General features: G+C 42.4%; 1 protein-coding gene across 1 annotated transcript; it reads left to right on the top strand.

The window, feature by feature from the left end:
- Positions 1–9,223: 9,223 nt before the first annotated feature.
- Positions 9,224–18,492, top strand: LOC137206850 (lysozyme-like protein 1). Its single transcript, XM_067706035.1, has 4 exons — positions 9,224–9,362; positions 9,858–10,016; positions 17,565–17,643; positions 18,423–18,492. The coding sequence occupies exons 1-4, from the start codon at positions 9,224–9,226 to the stop codon at positions 18,490–18,492; spliced, it is 447 nt and encodes a 148-aa protein (XP_067562136.1).
- The last annotated feature ends 5,872 nt before the right edge of the window (positions 18,493–24,364 follow it).

The raw sequence follows: 24,364 nt of genomic DNA, 5'->3' as shown, positions 1-24,364 counted from the left end.
GATTCTCGCTTGGCCCAAGTAAGTATCTTTAATTAATCTCCCTAAAGAACCCATAATCATCCCAAAGCCAGTCGCTGCTCTCTCAGCTCCAGAAACCAAATTAAATATGATTATTCTTTCTAGCAGGACACAGGAAAGGCATAACTAGTTTAAATCCACAGAAACCTCAACCTCATTTTTACCAATCATTTTAGCATCTCCTCCTTTGAAATCTTTTGCAAGAGCTGCCTTCAAAACAAAATGGGCCTGTGCCTACCTTTTCCCAGTAGCTAATGGAGATGTTAATCACCAGGAAAGTGCATGGATTGTGTGCAGAAACCAGAGACAGGAGGTTCAGATACTCCACAAACCAGGTTACCAGTCAAAGGAAAAATATAAAGGATCAAGGGTTTCCCCAAACCCCCAAATGAAATTAGAAATAATAACCGCTTGGAAGTGCCCATGATTTTTAACATCCGTGGAACGCTTGCTTGAGTTCATATCAAATATTATTACCACATCTGGGTCAGCAAATGGAATTGCCATGAAATCTTGGATCCTCGACTTTTCTTAAGCAAACTCATTAGTGGTGCAAACTCTGCTGTGAAAACCCATCCAGATTCGCAAGCAGTGGTATCTTTTCATCAAAAGACATTAAACTGTGGAAGGCAAAGTGTAAAATCCTGGGCCGTGGGTACACGGGAGCAGCTATAACGTGAGACGCTGGCCCGGTGGCAGTACCTTATGGAAACAGGCTGAGGATCCACTGCTTAATGAAGGGAGGTGAGCAGAGATGGGGGCCGGCCTTCTGAGCACTCAGGGCTTGGGGTGGGGGGCGGGCCAAGGGTTCTAGGAGATGGTAAAAGAAATGACAATTTCTAAAGGGTGCAGCAGGCCCTTAATCCAGGTCAGCCACTGTGAACAGAAGTATACTCTCCGATTAACTGAATAAAGGATATGGGGCAACAGCCATGATTATGTAAATAATTCTTGCTTAGAATTCTGCTAGATGATTGCTGTGCTCAGAAGGGAGAGTGATGACTCCAATTGTTGTTGGCGATATTAGCTGGTTTGTGGAAAGCTGCATCTCTGGGTTAAATGGTTGTTCGTTATGATTGGCTTTTACAGTGAGTTTCCATAGGTATGTCCTATTCACTCAATATTTCTTAAGCTCTGACTAGGTAGGGCCAGGCACCAGGAAACTTTTTCTTATAGCAAAGTCACTTAATCACAAAGATTCATTCAACAGGCACTTACTGAATGCTCACTTGGAGAGAAACTGTGCTACACGTTAAAATGCAGCAAGGTAACGCTTCAAGCCGCATCTTTCTAACCAAAGACAGTACTAGACTATAACATTTCTAGAGGGTCTTTCTGGTTGAAAAAAAATATCTCATTTTGATTGGTTTTATTATTTGTTTATAAATAGTTTGTCTTTCATTGTAAACTTCAAGAATCCAGATTCGTTATTGGGATTTTTTCTGAATCTAAATTATACATCGGAAAAGTCACCAGACGATTCAGTTCTCACCGTTGGAGTCTGTCAGCATCGAGAACGGGGATACACGTTAGGTGGAATTTTAAACACATGTTTACGAATTACGGCAAACCTCGGATACAATAAACAAATGACAGCAAGGGAATCAGGATTTTATTCCCATAGAACTTCCTTCCCACTTAAAAGTGGCAACGCAATCGGGACTCCAGCAGAGTTGGGGGGACACGTTGAAGGCTAGAGGTAGTTTGGTGGGGACCTCATTCCCCAGTCATCTGGCCCAGGAGCATCTATTTTGCCTTTGACAGGGACCTGCGAGGGTTCTGAGTTTTCGTATTCTGAGAGTGCAACAGTTGGATTAAATGATGGAAAAAGTCATGCCACACAGACATTTTCCTCTCTAGAAGTGAAGGAGAGTTCAGCCACAGTGCAAGTTTTTTCTGCATTTATCTTGGACTTCAAAAAAATTAGAAATGGAGATAACACGACACGCTGACATCTGAAAGTGAAAATGGGGAAGATTTGCAAAGATGATGGCAAAGAAAAAGGTCTACCAATAGGTGGGCATTTGTGGGGGGAAAAGGTAGCAGGAATTTGATGGGAAGGACTAAACACTAACACACACACACACACACACACACACACACACAGATTCTCCCAGGATCAGAGCACGAATTACTGCCACAAAGTTTAGTTAGTGTGTGTTTCATGGAGTAATCAATGTTATCCTATGGTCCTGAACCATGCCTGAAGGACCTGGGAGTGTTTGGAACACTGGAGATCTTTCATTATGTATTCTGCAAATGTCAAAAATGTCAAGGAGTAAAAACATTAAGAAGGCAAAACATTAAGCCAGGGCAAGATTCGTGTGGCATGAAAGACCACGGAAGCTTCGTGTCCTATCCGAGCAGGTCCCTCGAGGCAGGGCAGAGGGCTCCAGGGGGTGAGCGGTCTAACCTCCGCAGAGCAGGCTCAAAAGCAGCAGTTCCTAATATGTTGGAAGTCCCAGGTTCCTTTGGGGATCTGGTCACATTTAGAAACCCTGTAAAGAAAGAATGCACGTGAATACCCTCCCTGTACAATCACTTACAAAACGTTTTCAGATCTCCCAACGTGCTGCACTGAGAACTCTAACTTGAAAATCCTCCAGACCCTTCCGATGAATGAATCTTTATTGAGAGTGGTCTCATGTTTCTTCATCAAAATCGCTACCCAACCTGCCTGCTGCTTTGACCTAAGACTTCATTTTCTTCACCATGGTCATAAAAAGAGCCACAGCGGTCATCTCCATGGATGACGGTAGTAACCCGCGTGTGTGGAGGCTCTTGTTACGTAGCAGGCACTATTCTAACAGCTTACACGTATCACCTTCACTTGGGCTACCAAGTAGCTACTCTGTTGAAGAAAGTACTGTTACAATCCCGTTTTACAGAAGGTGCCGCTGAAGCACAGAGAAGTTAAAGTAACCATTCGTAGTTGTCCAGGGCAAACGTTCAGACCCTGGCAGTCTGATTCCAGACCTTGCATTCTTAACTTTCCAGGTTCTTCTACTCAGAAAAATGGCAGAGAAAACTGTAAACATAAACAAACACGCATGGTAAAAAAAAAAAAAAAAAAGAAAGATGAACCAAAGCATTTTTTTCATTGTTTTATCCCTTTTCCTTATTATTTCAGAGGAAGGTAGCCTAGAATCCTGACCGAAGTCCATCCCTTGTAAAGACGTGTTCCTCTCCAATTCCAGGGGCCAGTCGCCAGCCGTCACATACCTGAGCTGTATTGTTCTTGAGTCTTTCATCCTATTTTACATGCCCCGGAGAAGCGGAGTGACAATAATATAGACACCCATTTCTTTCAGCTTATTGCAACATATGGCAAGTTAGACGGCCCAGATTATCACCAACGTGGTTCCATTTTATAAAAAAGTAAGATCAGACTATATTAGTAGGGTGAACTGCGTTAGTAGTTACTATGGTTAATTTTACAGACATGGGGCCTTTCAATAATAGATTCTTCACAATACTTTGTAATGAGAAGAGTGATCTCAAAAATCTTTTGTGCCATGGTTGCTGGGTTTGTCATGGGCAAAGTAGCTAAAAGTGTTGTCAGATTTAGCTATTAATCATTTTTATTTTACCATAAGCAAGTCCATTGAGTCTGTGTGTTTTCCCAGCACCACCAAGCAGTTCTTCAATTCTCAATGGACACTGACTGAGTGTCCTGTAATTTAACTCAGTCCCGACACTATCTCCATGGAGACGCAGCCATCAGATCCCACAGGGTAAGGGCTCGGTCCCCCAAGACGGCCGATCACAAATCCAGGTTGATCCTTGTGCTTCCGACCAACAGGCTATGATTTGGAGGCTTCCACAGTCCCCTCTTCTGGTTTGATTCATTGGCCAGAGGGGCTCACAGAACTCAGGTAAACAGTTTACTTACTAGATTATCAGTTTATTACAAAGGCCATTAAAGGTTACGAAGGAACAGTCAGATGAAGACATCCACAGGGTCAGGCCTGGAAGCGTCCTGAACACAGGAATTTCTGTCTGGGTCGAGTTTAGGAGGTACCAGCCCCCCAGCGTGTGGATATGTTCTGGTTCACCAACCTGGAATCTCTCTGAGCCCCTCCTTTTGGGTTTTTATTGTGGTTTCATTACATAGACACGATTGATTAAATCACCGGCCACTGGGGACTGGACTCAACCTCCAGCCCCTCTCCCCTCCCTGGAGGCCAGGGGTGAGGCGAGAGGATGGGACTGAAAGTTCCAACCCTCTGATCACATGGTTGTTTCCCCTGGTGACCAGCCCCTATCCTTAGATGTTCTGACAGTCATGTCATTAACACAAACTCAGGTGTGGTTGAAAGGGGTTTGTTATGAATATCAGACACCTTTCTCACTCTTATTACTTAGGATGTTTCCAAGAAACTGGGGTGAAGACCAAATAGATACTCCTTATTGTAAAGCACCATATGACACAAGTGTTTCACGTTTGCTCAACTTTATAAGCGGCTATGAGAGTTATGCAAAGGAGCAGATATTTTTAGATTTATTTATTTAGAACAATTTTAGACTAAGTTTATATTTCTCTCTATCTTCCCTTTACCCAGGCCCTTGACTCTAACATGGGACCCACCCACAGCACATTTGTCAAAACTGAGAAATCAATGCATTAACTACAGGTGCTATTCAGATTTCATCAGTTTTATGAATATTGTCCTTTCTCTGTTCCAGGAGCCGATGCAGGACAGCACATTAGATTGAATCATTGTATCTTCTTCACCTCTTCTGGTCTGTAACAATTTCTCATCTAGTTTTTCATGACTTTGATACATTTAAAGAGTTCTGGTCAGGTATTTTGTAGAATGTCCTTCGTTGGGGTTTTGACTTATCTTATGATTGGACTGGGATTGTGGATGCCAGGGGAGAAAACCACAGAGGTAAGTGCCCTTCTCATCACATCACATCAGGGGCTACAGAACATGACTCTTGACTGATGAGATCAACCTTCATCACTGGCTAAGGTGGGGTCTTCCAGGTTTCTCTAATATAAAGTCACTTTTTTTCCCCTTTCCATACTCTCTCTGTTGGAAGCAAGTCACTAAATCCACCCCCTACTCAAAAGGAAGAGAATTAAGCTCCATTTCCTGGACAAGGGATTATCTACAAAGATTATTTAGAATTCTTCTGTATGTTTCCTTCAACATACCTGTTTTACTTTTATTGTTTTATTGGTGGTGCACTTTTGTTTGTTTGTTTGTTTTGCAAATATACACCCAATCATTCCAGTAGCATTTGTTGAAAAAACTCATTTTTCCTTTTAATTGCCTTTACATCTTCATAAAAATTCAGTTGACTATATTTTTGTGAGTCTATTTCTGGGCTCTCTATTCCGTTTTATTGTTCTATGTGTCTATCTTTCCACCATACCCTACTGTATTGATTACTGCAGTGTTATATGAAGTCTTCAAACCAGGTTCCAAGGTCCTTCAACTTTGTTCTTTTTCAGAACAGTTTTGGGTATTCAGTCCCTTTATCTTTCCATAAAAATTTTAGAATCATCTTATTAACATTTCAAAACAACTTTCTCAGTTTTTGTTTGTGATTCCATTGAATCTATCAATCAAATCTTATAATGCTGAGCCTTCAAATCCATGAACATGGAGTATCTCTCCATTTACTTAGATCCTCTTGGTATTTTCATTTGTTATAGTTGTCAGCACGTAGGTCCTGCATATATTTCGTTAGAGTTAAACTTAAGGACTTCGTTTTTGTGCTATTTTTAAAAGTATTTTATAATGTCAAGTTCTATTTTGTATTGGTGGTATATAAGACTATGACTGACTTTTGTATATTTACTTTATATCTCACAAACTTGCTAAACACACATTTTTGAAGAAAGAAAAAGGCACAATCTACCTTGATTTTCTCACTGATTAGTAAAATCCTTAATTCAAAGGAAGTTGAAAAAGATGTTTGAAGACCAAACCTATAATATTTTTTATATTAGAGACAGTTCACAGAAAAAGATCCACAGATGGCTCCTGAATGTATGAAAGGAAATATAAATTGAAACTGTATTAAGAACCATTCTCACCTCTCAGATGGGCAAAGATTAAAAAGTCTAATAACGCCATTGCTGACCAGGCAGAGGGGAAAGAGCCTTATCTTCCTGGTACAGGCCCACGTGAAAGGCAATTTGGCAATGTCTAGCAAAATTACAAAAGCACTCTAAAACTCAGCAATTCCACTTCTAGGAATTTATCCTACAGATATTTTTACAAATATGCAAATAACATACGTGTGAGATTATTTAGTTTAATATGTTTATCATACAAGAATGAAACAATTTAAATGTGCATCGATACCCAGTCGACTAAATATGTTATATCACACTGCAGTACAGCACAGTCATAAAAATAGATCCTTAAAATATATTACCAAGTTTTAAAAGTAAGGTACAGGAATAGTTGAAGAAGAAAACTCAAAGACTATATTCACATATGTGTGTGTGTGTATCACATCTCTGGAAGACATAGTCGTATCATTTGTTGCCTGTAGGAAAGAGAACTAGCGCTTGATTGAGAGGGTGGGAAAGAGAATTTTTTACTATCCTATTTATGTTTTTGGAATTTTGAGATTTGGTACTCAAAATTGTCTTATATCTGCACACTTCTAAAATCTTAGAAATACTTCCCAACCTCTTCTAAAATCTTCCAAAAGAAAAGGATAGGTTTCAAGGCCATTTATTAAAAATAGAAAACTCTGATTATTTCTAATTAAGTTACAAAAGCAAAGATTGATAACTGGAAAAGTAAAATTGTATTAGGTAAATTTCAATGAAATCTTTGATTCATTGGCATATAGAATTTAAGAAAAGAATATAATGATTATTATGTGCAACCAACAAGAATTTCTTTTCCTTAGATCCGCATATACCACGACGAGAATTAATTTCAAATATCATTAAATCTGAGCATGGAAATAAATGGATCTCGAAACTAGCCCTTTAGTTATTGATCCACTGAGCATTAAACCAAAGTTTTCAAATCTGATGAATCCCATTCAATCTTTCTGCTCTCACTAAAAATATTTTATTAATAATAACAATTCAATGAGAGAAAGCTATTTTGTGCTGTTAATACAAGTGTTGAATGGTAATTTAACCTCTGTCTCACCCTCTTCCAAATTTTAGTTTTGTTATGTTTATACTTTACATCACGTATTAATACAAAAGAGCATGAGTGTGATTTATAGTTCAGTGTCCACCTACTGGGAATACACGCTTGATTTCCTTTACCAATGGGATCTGTGATAAAGTTTAGAGACTGCTGCTTTAGAAACAAGCTCTCACTGGAATGGGAGGCCCCAGGAAGACGTAGAAAGGAGAAGTAGACAGTTCCAAAATGTAGTTACCACCTAAGTCCCAAGAAATAGAATCCTAGAATCTCTAGACAGTTGGAGACAGAAGAGCTAAGAATTCTTCTTTCTCTAAAGCTCTAAAGAAAGGTCCTTGGTTGAGGCCAAGATCACTTGTGCCTTGTAAGAATCAGGAATGGCTTCATGGGCTACAGGAAGCTCCTGTGAGCTGCCCATCACTGACTGAGTAAGTAGAAGTGTTTCTCCGCCAGAATCACCTGAGGGGTGTCTGTGAGGCAGGTACCTTTTTAGTAAGACCTAAATTACTCTAACGAAGCCACTGTCCCAAAGAATCAGCAATGGCAACCCCTGGTTTGAAGGATGTGGAACTTTGTACTTGGGGCCAGCACTGCTGTGGGGTTTTGTTTTATTTTGATTTGTTTGAGACCAGTGAGATTCTAAGACAAGGGGTGGAAACCATCTGAATTTGTAAGCTCTGTGTCATAAACCTCGTTGGTCTCCTTCTCAGTGCCTGGCACAATGCTAGGTTATAGCTCACTGCTATACCCCAGGGACTTTTGCTATAAAGGGCCAGATAATAAATATTTTAGACTTCGTGGTCAATACGGTCTCTAACACAACACTCAACTGGAAAAAGCAGCCATATGCAATATATTACTGAATGGGCGTGGCTATGTGCCAATAAAACTTTACTTACAAAAGCAGACCTAGTTAATGACCCTTGCTACCCACCGGTATGTATTCTAGATACCCCATCTGAGATGTAGTCACCTTATTGCTTAATTACTTTAAAGCCCCCATAATGATTCTCCCTCTGGCCTTGCTGAATACTCAGCCCTGGTTTTAGCCTCACCTCTCAGTTGGAAAACTTAGCTCCACGAGGAGAAATTAACTACTCTAGAAACTTCTAGGCAGATAAAGAAAATGATACTGGATGAAAATATGTATGAATATCAGGTTCAGTATGAGGAACAGTATTCAGAAATTTCACTCCACCCTCATCCCAGCAAGGTTGTTCTATTTGGGGAAGACAGATTCCTTCAAGAGAGGAATCACTTCTGGAAAACCAGTAGCCAATGGGGCATGGACCTCTTGATCCTACTCCCATTTTAAATAATTCGGTGGGATCTCTTTACGCCCTCTCCACTCCCACCGCCAGCACTTTCCTCCTCTTTTTGACCCACAGTCACCCACCCCGTCTTGCTCCTCAGCTGACACCAGACTTTTAGGAAGGCCCGTGAAACAGTGATGGAAGAAACCCAAAAAACATTGCATTTGCAATGTAACACTGATATTTTTGAAACAACATTCCCACATTTGGAAAAGTACCAAGGAAAGAGAAAGGAAGAAGGATAAGGTGCTAAATCTTCTCCCTTTAATAAACCTCCAACAATAAATCTTAAAGTGGTCCATGTAGACCCATGTATATTTCATCTCAGGCTGAAACTGAGGTGTCTGTTTCCACGTGCATAGGGAATGGTTACCTCTTTGTATTCTATTTTTTGTTTTGTTTTGTTTCATAGAGTTAAAATGGGAATCCTAGAAATGCTTCACACTCTGTGGTTCATCTGGACGTCAATTGAGGGTTAATTTCTTTGCACGCCTGGTCCCAGGAACATAGCATTTACTTGAAAGTAATCATGTAGAAAGGGTTAGAGAGCCTGCACTCACCCTTTCCCTGTACTGTGTACTCACTGCCCTTGGTTTTTCCCTGATGCTGGCTCTGAATGTTCACAAGTGACAGGAAACATCTAGGCTGGCAGATTTCGAAGTTCTCATTGGCAATAGACTTAGTCTCAGGAATCAGGACAAAGCAGGGCTGTCTGATGTGGTCTCTCATTTTTGACAGGTTCTGCCTTCAACAGGCCTGGGGATGAAGGCTGCTGGTACTTTGGCCCTGATGGGCTGCCTGATCACAGTCGTTGAACCCAAAATCTACACTCGCTGTAAACTGGCAAAAATATTTTCGAGGGCTGGCCTGGACGATTACCGGGGCTTTAGCCTTGGAAACTGTGAGATTTCTCCCTTCCTGTTCTCTTTCTTCCCTTGGACTCTCCCTTGAGATGTCAAAGGCCCCATCCACACTCACTTCTGTTTGCTCCCAGCCTGTCCATGCTCTGCCCAACAGGGACGGCTGCTGGCTGTTCACATGTCCTTAACTGCTGCTCTCGGGGGCTTCTCTCCTCCTCCCTGCCCCTCTTGTCCTCACTCCTGGAGTCCTGTACAAATGACACCAGCAAGGGAAGGGGAAAACACCACCATTCTTGCTGACAGTGTAGGGGGCAGACCTGACGTTTAGTCTAGTCCAAACTCAGCCACTGACTATGTGTGCCACCCTGCCCATCCTGTGCCACTCGGGTGCACTACCAGCCCTGACCCTCCCCAAGCTTTGTTGGGAGCAGAGCATGTTCCCTTAACATGTATAAGGGAACTCTCCCCCTCAGAGCAGGGTTGGAGAAAAAAATGCTTTTTTTTCCCCTCACATTTCTGGCTTTTTCTCCCTCTAGGGATCTGCATGGCCTACTACGAGAGCCACTACAACACCACTGCTCAGACTGACCTGGAGGACGGGAGTACCGACTATGGCATTTTTAAGATAAACAGTTACACGTGGTGCAGACGTGGGAAGCTGCAAGAGAAAAATCACTGTCATGTGGCCTGCTCAGGTATGCTTTTGACTCTACAGATATTATCCGTAGGGATAGACGGGGAAGTTGATCATGGAATATCCACACACCTTCTGCTTTAACCAGAATTTGGAGTCCAGATGTGCAAGTAGGTCTGCGCTAGGCTAGTAACTTATTCAACAGTTCCCCAAGGTGACACTCATGATCCTGTGGCCTACTTGTCCAAAGATGACTTTTACCTTCTAGGGTGGTTTTTATGAAGCCCACCACAAAAACAGGGGCCTGGATAAATGACCTTACTACCCTTTCATGCATAGAAAAGTTAAATATATGCATTAAGAAGGAAAAAGCTGTTCACCAACTGCTTTCCACCAACTGTTTTCCATAGCAATTCACTCAATACATGCAGTTTACGTTTCTTTGTACAGAATGAGACAAATAAATTCACTTCACATAGCACTTTGTAAACAGTAGAAATGACGCTAGAATTCACTTCCAGGTCTTTCACTTCAATCACTTGAGAAATATATGTGTGCACAGAACTGAGCATAGCAGGACGCATCCAACACGAATTCTGGCGTTAGGGAAGAGAATATGTGCTTATACGAAGTTCGATAAATGACTGTAAACAGGTGTGGGCTTCCAAGGAAAGAGATATTATTAATAAAGTCATGGGAAGCTTTGTAGACATAATGATATTTTATCTAAGATTTGGAAGATAGGTAAGATTTGGATATTCAAAGATAGAGAAATGTCATTCCAGGTAAGGAGAACAAAAAAGCAAAAAGGTGCATGAAAAATAACAGGACATGTGGTTGTAGAGGTTGATGACTACCTGACCACAGAGGACCTTGGGACCCAGGCTAAGGAGCATACACTGATTCTGCCTGCACTAGGAAATCAGAATAGGTCAGTTGATTCAACATTGCTTCAGAAAAATTAATATGCAACCTGGGTGTGAGACAGATTAAAGAAGAGACGAGTTAAGTGAGAGATAAAAAGACCTGAATGATGGTCATGGCTGGTGGTATGGAGAAGAATATGCAAGGGACACTCAACGGTAGAAGGATGGAGTAAAGTAAGTGGTTGTCTTGTTTGCTCCCCCTCTAGAAGGTAAGCTCTGTGAGGGCAGGAGTTTTATCTGTTTTGATCACTGGTGTATCCTCAGTGCCTAGAATGGTCCCTGGCCATTGTTGGAGCTCAAGAAATATTCATTAACTAAATGAATGTAGGGAAAAAAGCAAGGGTGAAGACAAAGAGTGATAAAATTCCTGAGGAGAAGGAAATAAACTTTTATTTCTCTTGGACACATACAAGATAACCAGTACATAAGTGTGAATGTATGAATGGTGGAACACTATGTTAATTCACCTAATAAGTTGTCCCTACTCCTACAATACTATGGAATGCTCGCTACCTCCTGACCAATTGTTGGTCAACCCTTAATTTAGAGCATTCTTTTGTTGAGCCAAAATCCATGTCCTTATAACTTTCTTCCATTAATGCTAGTTTTTCCTTCTGGATTTATTCAAAACAGATTTTCTCTATTTTATACACAGCAACTTATTAAATGTTTGAAAATAATTAGTAAGTATTTCTCATCTTCAATTCTTATCTCCAAGGCTCAAACATTCAGTACCTTCACTTGTTACAGGTTTGACTTTTAAACTCCTTCCCTTCTTGGTCACTCTCATTAGCATCTCCTATGAGCTTGCCAATAGAGTCTTCTAGTTAAACATGGTGGTTGGCTGTGTATATTGTTAGAAGCTGGAAAGTGAGAGGACAAATGGTGACTAATTTAGCAATTAGAGAATTGCTAAATCCTGAATCTTAAACTGACCATGGGAAAGCCAAGAAGCAACCACAGGATCCCAAAAGGGCTCAGAAATTAGCAGCACCAGCTACTTCTGGAAACTGGAGGGAAGGCAGGTTGACAACAGGATGATCAATTGGAAATCCAGTTAAGGAGCAGCTGATTCCCCTCCTGATTCCATTCATGTATTGACTGCTCCTCCTCAACCCTGGCAGGATACTGGGGCTCTCTCTCCTGGACAGGATAAGTAGAACATCTCTCAACTGAGAGACCTCGCCAACATTTGAGTGTGAGAGCTCCATACGAAACATGGAGTTAAGTTTCTGTAGTCCCAGTCACCTTCCTTCACTCCGATCCTGGAATGTTGGCAACCAGCCTAGCCTCTCCAGAAGAGAAGACCTTGTTCTGGGGAATCCAGCCAGATGGAAAGGAAGTAACTGAAGTGGGACTTCCCAGTGAACAAACTAGCTAGATCTCCCTACAGTGAGATGCACAGTTGAAAATCCCCACCTCTGTGTACAGAACTCCTAATCAGCTTTTTAGTGTCCCTCTCCTAAATAAGTGCAGATAACTAAGGGGCATTAGACTTCATAGGAGTGTCACTGACATGAAAGAATGAGACCACCACCACCACCACCAACAACAACAAAAACCAGATAAAAGTAACTTATTGAAAGCAGAGATTATGCTGGGAAATGAAAACTTCAAAAAGGAACTATCATTAATATCTTTGATATGTTTACATTTATAGTGAATTTCTCATAGACAGCATATAATTGGGTGTTGCTTTTATAGCCAGTCCAACAACTTCTGCTTTTCAACAGTAATGTTTAGACCAGGGAACTTTTTCTGAAAGGGACAGATAATAAACAGTTTAGGTGTTGTGAGCCTTATAGTCTCTTTTGTAACTATTCAACTCTTCACATAGCACAAAAGCAGTCACAGACAATACGTAAATGAATGGGCATGATTGTGTTCTAATAAAACTTTATTTACAAAAACAGAGGGTGGGCCTGTGGGTCCTACATAGTTTGCTGAACCTTGATTTTGATCATTTATATTTAATGTAATTGCTGATATGATTACTTTAAAATCTACCATCTATTTGTGGGATCTATCCATCTATTCTTGATTTATTTTTCCTGCCTTCTTTTGGATTAATTGAATCTTTCCAGTATTCTCTCTTATTTCCACCACTGGCTTATTAGCTGTACTTCTGTTTTATGTTTAGTGGTTCCTCTAGGGTTTACAATATGCATCACATTCTACCTTCAAAAAACATTATACCACTTCACATATAATAGAGTTGACTCTTGATTTTCTCGGGCTCCTTGTAGGTAATGTGTCCTTTTTCCTCTAGCTCCTTTTTACAATTTCCTCTTTGTCACCAATTTTCAGCAATTTGATCACAAATGTCTGGTTTTTGTGTGTGTTTATCTTGCTTGATATTCGCTAACATTTTGGATCCCTGAGTGGATATTTTTTTAATTTCTCCTTCTAGGAGTCTAATAACACATGTGTTAGATCATTTAATGTTTTCCTATAGGTCACTGAGGCTCTTCATTTTTTTTTCAGCCTTTTTCGATTTCTTTGTTTTTTCTTTTTCAATTGTTTCCACCACTCTATGTTCAAGTTCTCTGATCTTTCTTCTGAAGTGCCTAATCTATTAAATTCACCAACTGAATGTTTCATTTCAGGTAATGCATTTTTTCAGTGCTAGGTAATTATTTTATATCTTTCATTTCTCTCATTTGATTCATGTTTTCCTGTAAGTCCTTGATAGCAATAAACATATTTATAAGCATTGTTTTAAGTTTCTTGTCTGCTAATTCAATCAACTCTGTCACTTCTGGGTCTTCCCTTTGACTGATCTTTCTCCTGGTTATGGGTTACATTTCCATACCTCTTCGTACGCGTGATCGCTTTTTATTGGATATTAGACAGCATGTGTATTACATTGTTGAGTGTCTGGATTGTGTTGTCTTCCTTTAAGGATTATTGAAGTTCATCTTGGCAAGCAGTTAGTTCTGGTCAGGGATGTTCTAGAGCAGTCATTATGGGAGGGCTAGTTCAGCCTTACTCTCAAAGTATTTCCCTTTTAGCCTCTCTTGAATATCCTAAGGTTCAGCAAAGTCTCTCTCCTCTGACCAGTCAGAAATCATGTCTCCCAGCCCTGGCTGATCCCTGCAATTGTTGAGGTCCCTCGCAACAGTTCTCTGACTAGTCTCATGGAGTTTTACCCTCGACATGCCCGGTTTGGTCTTCAGCCAAAGACTCAGTGGCATCTCTCTGCAGAGCTCAGGCGTGCTCCTTTTGGTGACTCCTTCCTCTCAGGGACCCTCTCGACAAATGCCGACTGTCTCAGCCTCTCATCTCTGTCTCCTCCACGTAGACTGCCATGTCCTGTCTGGGTTTTACCTTCAAGGTCTGGAAAGTGGCACTGGGCAGACGGTCACAGCAGTCACAAGGTGAGCCTCGTCTGGTTTCTATCTCTCAAGGATTCTGCATTCCCTGTTGTCTAATGCCTGAAAATCATGATCACATGTTTTGTCTAGTTGTCTAGTTGTTTACAGTAGGAGAGAAAATCTGCCGCTCACGGCCGTGCTTGACTTTACATGCAGTTTACTGATTGAGGATTGTCCAATGTTGTGCCAGTTAAGGAAGTCTGGGGTAAATGTATATCTGCAAGACAACCATGGATTCTCAGAAATTAAAATGTTAGATGGTTCGTGGTTAGAGGTGAAGGATCACTCATATCTGCTTTCTCATCGTCAAAAGCCTGGGATTTTTAGGGACAGCTTTAAAATAGAAAACAAGATGTTGGTTTTATACCCTAATCACCCTCTATGACCGGCCGCCCCCAGCCTCAGGCCAGAGAGGCTGTACTTAGGGACAATGTCATTCTGTCCCATGGATTACAGAAGTAGGGACATTCGTCATGAGAACCTAGAAACAAGCTAGCATTAGAGTGTGTGTGCAAGGTAGGTGACACCTCATGCATGTACAGAATACATGCACCTCACGCCCACCTGCTGAAGCTACGTGCTCTTGTTAGTACCAGACCAAACCATATTCCTCAGATTGCTGCGGCCTTCCCAAACTATTTGGACATAATATTTGTTATATATACATATATAGAAATATAAACATATCTATGTATACACAAACTCACATACCTATAATAATGTAATAGCAATCTTTATTTCCCTCCAATAACTTAGTCCTCATTAAAATAAGAGATGTTTAAGAAAACCATCATTGCCCCCTGCATCTAGGCTAGCCCACTTACATTAATCTCTATTTCTCATATCAGCCTGGTATCTGAGTTGGCCATTGTCACTTCAGAGAGTACGAGGAGATGTAAATTCTGGGTCAAGGTAGTGGTATTTCCATTGGGGGCCAGGACTATGCTGGGGAGAGACAGACTTTGCAGTAGAACTCAAAGTCTTTTACCTGAAAAGAACGAGTTCTTTTTGTGTAGATTGTTGCTGTTTTCTTTTGTTGGATGGGGGAGAATAAATGATTCCATGGAACGATGCTTTGATGTTCAACCTAACCCTTTCCTTATCTGTGTTTGACTGGACAGAATTGTCTACTTGAAGTAAATGGAGCAGAAGCCATTCTTGGCTCGCGTGCCGGTACATACCTGCTCTCTGGGCTCGTTTCTGCCCCTCTGCTGCCCCTCTGTGGCAATTTCACTGGGTTTCGCACATCTCAGCCCCGTGCCAGGTCCTTTATTCCCCAGCCCCGACCTAGCTTAACACATTATCCTAAGGAAATTCAAACTCACGTCCAACCTGCACTTGCAAAACCTCTCAGTTGTGCAACAAAGTGGGACATTGACAAACACCTTCCACGATCTGTATGACCCGGGCCTGCAGTACCTACGCCTCCCACCAAACCGTGCACAGCATCTCCAGACGGGCAACCTGCCGCACCGCAAACACGAGCTTTGTTCTCTGCGTACTGGCCCCAGGGCTGGGCCGAGGCAGATCTAACAGCGTACCCTCTGCTTCTTCCCTACTCTGTGTAATCTGTGTCCTGCCATCCCTGGAGACCCCAGAGAACCCACTTCTCCTAGGAAACAGGCCCCAACCACGTTCAATCACAAACCGCAGTGTCTCAAGCACTCATCAGGAATGTATGCACATGAAATAAAGTGTTTCTAAGTAATCTGAACTTGTATTAGATACCAAGCCCTTAAGTTTGGATAATAATTACTTGAAAAATTAATGAAGTATTTATACTTTTATTATCGACTTTGTTAGCAGACGGTGTTGCACAGGCGGGAATCTTGTTGCAGTAGCTCTGTTGGAAGGAAGTAGCCTTAGGTTTGAAGGCAGACTCGCTTACTGGGTGTGTGACCCCAGTTTACAGGGATGCTAATGGCTGTAGCCATGGTAATCCTGTAGTATGAGGGAGATAATGCATGAAGAGGCTTCATACGTGCTGGACATAGGGTACATTTTCCATAAAGGTCAACTAATAGCAATAGCTATTGTTATAAATAATTCTCTTCCCAGAAACAAGGCAGAAGACTTTTATAAGCTAATAAAGCTTTATTTGCTTTCCAGAAAAGTTGAGTCCATTACACTTCCATCAGCAAGAACTCAGGAGTGCATATGTCATTGCACCCTTGTCAATACCGAGCTTACCCAATGCCTACAAAATCTCTGCTCAGCCGTTAAATAGAAATTCCGTCAAATGGCTCGGGTTTTGTGTCTTGGATTGGCGGTTGTGGTGGGCGTGGATGTGGATTGCCCAGGTTCCCCTCAAAGGAAGGACATTTGGTCCCAGCTGCATTTGTGTGATTTGCGCACTGTCTACCGGCACCTGCTCGGGTGTCAAGAGCTGCATTCCCTAAGGCCCCGTGGGCAGCCAAACCCGGGGAGTGAGTGCAGCTGAGGTATAAAAACTGGGCCTCAGAGGGGTCCAACCTGGGCAACTCTGATGGGCAACATTCACCACAGGCTCAAGGCCAGGGGGTGAGGTTTGATGGGTCTAGATCACAGCTATGGTCTCCGCCTGCCCAGCCCTGCTTCTGCCCGTTTCTTCTACAGGTGTGGATCCCTAATAAACACCTTGCACTCCAAACCCATCTCAGCAACTGCTTCTGGAGAAACCAACCTGCAACAGAAATGATGTTGGACTTTTTTTTTTTATCTGCCTTTTTCTGTCATGTTTGTGTTGAGAAGGATTTTGAGACCACTTCTGGTGAAGCAACGTCAATGAACACATTTTCAGTTGAAAGATTTGTTACATCTGAAAGCCATAGAAAAAGTAACAAAGGCAAAGATTGATGTATTTGACATAAAACTTAAAAATTTCTACAAAGAAAAAGAAAGAAAAGAAAATTATTGCACAAACCAGAAAGTTACAATAGACAAAAGTTTAATAATTATCTATAAAGAGATGTTCCATGTCAAATTAACACAAGTAAAGAAAACACTGTACTGTCCTCTCTCACTTGTGTGTTTCTTTAAGACATAAAAAACATTTTCCTGTTGTGTTTTCCCTAAACACATTTCCAAAAACCTTTCAGGGCTGGTCCATTCCTCTGAAACACCAAGGAGTCTGAAACTTTAAGATGTGGATGGTCTAGAAACAAAAACAGTTCTTTGATTTGTGAAGAAGTGTAACAAAAATAAGGATACGGCTCATGGTTCTTCCAACCCGCCTGCTCCAAAAGCAGTGAGAAAAGTGAAGAAAATCTGATTCGGGTCTCCCCAGCTCCAACAATAAAATCTCAGCTAACCCTCTACTCTCTCTTACAGACTTGATCACTGACGACCTCACAGATGCAATTATCTGTGCCAAGAAAATTGTTAAAGAGACAGATGGGATGAACTACTGGTAAGAGTCTTTCCTTGGGAGACAAACTGATGTGGGTGGAACCTACAGTTCATCACTGCTGCAGGGGATGGAGACAAGTTCACCTATGCAGAGTGGTCCAGCGATTTTCATGTGACCTAGTCTATACCCTCCTCTATTAGGGTGTGGATGTGCAGTGAACCTGGTAGAAGGGATTAGTATATGGGGAGGAGAGGTGGTAAGGAGTCAGAATAATTTGCAATTGGCTTCGTGTTCCAAACAATGAAGAGAGAGGTGCATTCTCACGTAAATTGGAGAGCATCCGTGAAGACAACACACCAGAGGAAAAAGCTCGAGTTTGCCCTAGATTTGGATAAGGTTTTGGAAGTCTATGGCAGGGAGAGGAAAATGACCATGTCAGTTGCATGAGAAATGGACAGGAAACTTCCCCAGGTTGTGCATGAGACATGGCTAAGCTGGCGCCCACCGTCATCTCTGCAGCTGTGTTTCTTGTGAACGTTGTTAATCAGGTCACTCACTTGGGGATCCCAAATTTTCAGAGATGTGGATGTTTAACAAAATGACCCATCCTTATAAAAGTTGCTTACTTGTTGCCAAGGCTAATATGGGCTCTAGGAAAAAACCAGGGAGAGGAAAGTCTTAACAAGGCAAAAAGATGGAGTCCTTGGATCTCAGTAGCAAATGACACTGAAACCTGGGCACCACGGGTTACATGGGTTAATTGTCTATGGTGTTTGAACCTCAGAATATTTGGATTGTCATGCTTTTCTCTGTTGTTCCTGCTTCCCTCTCCTCCTTAGGCAAGGCTGGAAGAAGCATTGTGAGGGCAAAGACCTGTCTGGGTGGAAAAAGGGATGTGAGGTTTCATGAACTGGACTGACACCAAGGATGTTTCACAACAGCCCCCTAGGATTTGTAAGAACAGTCGTGTCATCTTGTCTCCCTTCCTCCTAATAGTCCTTCTAGAGTTGGAGAGGGAAAGTTAAGCTATATTTTTAAGGAAATAAATAGTTCCATTTAAATGTCTTGACTTTACCCTGACTAAATTTCAATGATGTCATAATAGCACATGGTTAAGACTTGAAAAGTCACCTACAGAATGTTCTAGCCCTGGAAGGAACAAGCTTCTCTTCTTCACTGTAATAAGTCCTGATTCCTGTGGCCCTGAAATGGCTGCTTATTTTAAAAATACGCTTCCCAGGTCAAGGAGAACGCTGGAGGAATGTTTGCTGACCTCTGTCCTGGAGCAGTAAGCCCTTCTTCTCCTGGTCATCGGATGAATAGCCCTTCCTCAGCTCATCTCTGCCAGAGAGAATGTTCCTGATTCCTCCAGGCAGTTATGATGGGTATTCTAATGGGACCAAATAGATGAAGTTGCAGCTCTTAGCCCCAGGGTTCCCCATGTTATTCCAACATCCATTTAAATTAAACCTATCAAAAACCACACTTACATCCTCATGACAAAATTGTTTTCAGACTTAGACCTACAGATTTCATTAGTTTGCTCGGAAACTGGCCTGACTAAAGATATTTCATTAGCTGGAACAGTGGGCTGAGGAGTTCAGATCCCCAGAGATATTCCCAGGATGCCCTCTGCTCCATGCAGGGGTGGCTCCTCTACAGCGCAGCTCCACTCTGCTGAGCTTTGCCTTGTCCATCCTCTGTCCTGCTAGGGTTAGAAGTGGTTGGGCCTGTGTTGTCGGAACCTTAGAGTCAGGTTGAACGCAATCTGGCTGTGAGAATGCACCAAACTGAGGTTTGTTGGAAAAACGGTTATGCCTGCAAATAAGTTGCCCACTTAGAAGAAAGTCCCCACGAGTCAGACTGATGGTCTCGTCACAGCACCTAAATAACCCATAAGCACTCTCTAGTGGCCAGCTGCCTCGGTTTACTGTTGGCTCATTCCACATCCGCTGGCTTTACTTGCAGACATAGGCTTTAAAAGCAGAACTCTACTTTCCAAAAGAATATAAACGTTTTATATGTGCCTAAACAAACGTAATCCTGTGACAATTTAACAGGCATTACAAAGCATGGGAAAAAAAAAAAACTTTCAAAACTTCTGATGTAAGAATCAAAAAATAATTACTTAAGATGGCTGAAGAAACTCTGAGAATTTTAGTGTCCATTACACTGCACTAAATCAACAATCAGTGCTTGTAGAGGTCCATAAATATGTATTTTTCATTATTATTGTCTTGTCATTCATCCATCTTACAGTTTCCATTCTTAGTCAAAGCTGCATCGTTAAAACCAGTGGTACCATGTTAATGACATAGGTGGGCATGGGTCCCGGCGCCAGCTATTCAAAGATTAGGGGAAAATTTTTTAACAAAACAAAAATCCAAATCCAAAAAGTGCTTTGAAATTCAAGGTGAAGGGAAGCTAGCTGGCTCTACAACTTGACGGATCTTTTTGCAAAACTCATAAATGTTCTAAGCACACAACCTTACTATTTCTCTCCCCAAGTGCTTCATTTAGTATTTCCATACATAATAATTTAGGATAAAAAAATGAATTATCCTGGATAATTTTCCACAATCAATGCCCTCTGAAATTCAAGGGGAAAATATTACTCCTATTCCTGAGTTATCTTTATTTATTAAAATAAACTAAGATTTACATTCACTTATACAGTTTCCAAGACATTTGGAAACAGATTTTCAATTTCTCCTCACAACAACATTATCAGCTCCTTACCAGATGCACTGAGCACACAGCGGTGCAGATATTGGGGTGTAGAGCTGCTTATGTGGATACATTCTTTCTTTGGGGACTCAGCTCTGCCTGAGTCTTGGGACTCCCCTCCACTAGGATCTGTCCCTTTGCTTCCCCGCTGGTTCCCTGTTATTACTCAGCCCTGTCTGTCTGGTCCATCACTTTTTCTTGATGCACCCTGAACCCAATATATCATTTGCCCTTGGGTGGCTTTGGTCCTGGTTTTCCCCAAAAAAACAGGGAGATTGTACCATTTCCCTGTCACCTATTCAAGCCCCACCCAGACTGCATGAGGCCTCTCTGCTCCTCCAACCTCCTAATGGTCTCCTCTATGGTCTTCCCTAATGGCTCAGTGTGGACTATTTAATGAAGGTATGAGCTATACAATGAGATCATCAAGCATTGGTGATCTCCCCTGGTACGTAAGCTCCTTGCGGCCTGGATCATGTGTTTTACTTCTATATCCTCCACAATCCTTTTTGCAGCACTAAGCACATAATATTTGAGAATTGAAAATGTTTGCTATTGATTTTTGGTACTCCTGGACACATGTAGAATCATAGAAAAACTAGGAATAAGACCTTGCCTTTACAATATTTTAATTTTCAAGTCAGGCTCACATCCATTATTCCAAACGCTCTCACAAACATCTTGGGACATAGAGTGTAACATAATCTTCATTTTATGCAGAAGCCATTGAGATATGGGAAGGGTGACTGTTTTCCCAAGGCTCACAGTGCCACAGTGAGGAAGCCAGGGGCCATGCCACCCTAGAAGAATCTTCAGAACTCAGGGCAAGAACAGTGTCCTAGTCCCTTTAGGGACAAGATGTCCTGAGCCTCTCATCTGTGTTCAATACAGCTACTTCCTTGAGTACCCTGCTGACCTAAAACAATAAAACAGATAGTTATTTTACCAACAAAGTGGGTTTATTTGGGAACAGCAAAGAATTGCTCTTTAGAACATGCAGTCTATGGTGAACCAAAGGCAGGTCCAGAGAAGAAAAGAAAGGAACATTCTTTTATAGAGGAGAAGGGGGAGTTGGGAAAGGTGGTTATGAACAAAGAGTCCACTGGAGGAAACGCCAATGTGTGAAGTGTGGTGGCTTTTCATTGGCTGAGTTGTGACAGTCTCTCATTGGCTGGGCTGTTGCTGGGCGAAGAGAAATTCTTCCTTCCTTGTGCTGGGTGATAAAGTAGTAACTTTCCTGCTGGAGAAGTAATTGACGTGGAGTGGGAGGGCACTAGAGCGCCCCCTTCCGGCCTCCCATCTCCATTTTAAATGAGGTTTCTGTTTTCAGAACCCCAAATATAGTACAAACTCTAGCCAGCCCCTGAAAGACCTATGAGAAAAGGGTAGGAAATGCTCTCCCACCAAATTTAATGTCTTCAAGGTGAATTTTTAAAGTAAAGACTTGATTAGGAGGCTTAGAAAGATTTCCTGTGTCCTCCCAAAATGGAAGGAAAATGCTCTGGATTTCTAAAATGTGAAGAAATAAACATGTATTACTTCTGCCAACTAGAAGAATAATCACATTTTTTAATCAAAAAAATCTAAAACAAGAAAATCATTTCTTCCAGCATAAGCCAAGTGGCCACTACAGCCCACGCTCTTTGGGCTGTTCTGCCAGGGTCTTCTGGCCTTGCATTTCCTCAGCAGTGGCCTGAGAAAGCACTACAGACGCTACTGTCATCCAGGGCAGCTGCTCCACAGACTGTCAAGCCGCTAGCAGTTCTTGATAGGCTATGATGTCCTGGACGGAGATTCACACAACCAGCTTCCAAAGGAGCCGATGCCTAGGAGAGCTGGGGATCCAGGGGGAACCCCAACTGTAGCAGAGCATTTGGACCACAGTGGGCTTCCTTTAGGGCCCTCAAGGCACCTACATGGCACTGTGACCCTCTCTTTCCCTCATTTTCTTTCCGTCTCATATCTGCTTAGTTCTACAGTTCAGAAGAGTAGGAAAAGGAGGCACACGCAAACTGTCTAAATCACAGAGACACAAGCCCATCTGTGTAAGTTGGTCCTCCTCTAACAGCGGAAAGAGGGGGGAATGGAAGCTCAGGTAGTGATGAACAATCTCACTGGAGAGGGGAAAGGCGGAGAACGACGAAGAATATATTTTCTTACCCTGGGCTGCAACTTGAAGCACGACAATGGCTTGCGCTTACTTGACAACACAAATGTCTGGTGTTCCCCTTTCCTTGGTTTTGGTACTTTTATTGGGTGGGCTCTGATTTAACAGTATATATTCATTGTGGAACATATAGACACTATTCTTCAAAACCATAGAAATATTCTCCCCGTTCACTGATAAATGCTGCTAATACTTTTGGTCTTCCTTCCATTTTTTTTTTTCTATTTTTTATAAAGTTGGAATTACGGAGTTTTAATTTTGTAGCCTGCTGTTTTCACTTAATATACGCCAAGATTTCCCCCAATTAATATTTTGTAAAATATATGTGATCCATGAGAACAGCACCATAGTCACTGTGCTGTCCCATAATTCATTTTCTCTTTCCCCTATTATTGCATATTTGGGTTAATAACCACAAGTGTTTTTAGGTCTGGACTCTAGGCCAGTTTTTGCAAAAAGGGGTCTTTCTTTTCCCAGTGCTTTTATGCTCCTCCAAACTTCACCAAAAGCCCTCAATCCGTAATTCTATGGGGTCCATGTTTCCACAGACTCCTTCGCTGCTTTGGGGATGACTCCAACAGAGACAAAAAGGTGATATCGGTCACATTTTCCAAACAATTAAGATCTGCCATTTGGTCCGACATTGAGAGAAAAGACTCAGAGCGGGTACTGTTCTGAAAAACCCAACCCCCGTGGTTACCATGCCGTCCCGCCTCCTGTGAAATGGGGGTAATGTTTGCCGCGCACAGCTGTGGTAACGATTTAGCAAAAATGTCAGAAGCACTAGTGGCACAGACCAGCCTTTTAATAAAAATCGGTTACTATTACTCTATTTCTACATTATTCTTTCTCCAGTACGTTGGACAGGAGATTTCTAACAGGGACTGCCTACAGCAGATCGAGCTACATTTGGTGTGAAATAATGGCATTTCCTGGAGGGAAAGGGGGAGATCTTGCCTGAAAGAAACCGCGGGGGAAACCGAGGCCGAGTGTGTTTCACTAGGTCCGTGCTGAGCTGCCAAGATTTCCAAGCCACAGGGTAAAAAGTTAAGGTCATCTCTAGGCTTCTCCGCCCGCTACCACGCTCCCACTGGCAGCATAATTCTTAGGGCGAGGAAGAAAAAATAAATCTAGGGTTGCCTTGAAAAGCATTCATGCAAAATACAGGCAGGATTCATAAGTAATCGGACTTCTGCATCAGTTCTTAAAACAGTGTCCTGTTACCAGCTAGAGCAAACAGAGCCCTTTCAGCCCCGGGAACTGACAGGCGGTGCAGAGGGCAGACTGGAAAAGATTAAATATTTGTGCAGAGCGCCGCACACCCCTTCACAGAGGGCCGCCTTCGTCGGGGAGAAAAGGAAATGCGAATCGGGGAAAGGGATGCAAGAACTGAGAAGAGAGCCTTATCTCCGCGGAGCAGGGGCTGCCTCGGGAGGAGGAGGTGGCCAAGTGGAGAGCGGAGGACGAGCTGCGCCGCTGCAGCCTTTGGGCGCTGCGGGCTCCCGCCTTGGGCGCTGAGGCTGCACTTTTGACCCTGGCAGTGGAGGCAGGCCAAAGGGCTCCGGTGGAGGTGACGGACACAGGATGGGGAGAGTCTTGCACTTGCCAGGCTGTGATGGCAGAGAGGCCAGAGAGAGGGGCCCTGGGAGAATCCCGCGGGCTCGGCAGCGCGGCCTTAACTCCTAGGGGCCGGAGAAGGAAGGGAGGCTGAGACGGAGGCCCGCGGAGCGAGCTGTCTAAATCGGCAAAAGGCGCCCAAAGCGAAAGACCAGGAAAGGGAGGTTTTTGAAAATTGTTGAAAGTTGCAATTTTCAACTCTGCTGACAGTCTTTCAAGGCCGGCGTCTGCCTCTGAGACATTTTAGTGGCTGCCAGGAACTTGGAATTA

This window comes from Pseudorca crassidens, chromosome 1, assembly GCF_039906515.1.
Source record: "Pseudorca crassidens isolate mPseCra1 chromosome 1, mPseCra1.hap1, whole genome shotgun sequence".
In the NCBI taxonomy this organism is placed as follows: domain Eukaryota; kingdom Metazoa; phylum Chordata; class Mammalia; order Artiodactyla; family Delphinidae; genus Pseudorca; species Pseudorca crassidens.
The sequence above is the reverse complement of the archived record's forward strand: the minus strand, read 5'-3'. Positions and strand labels throughout refer to the sequence as shown.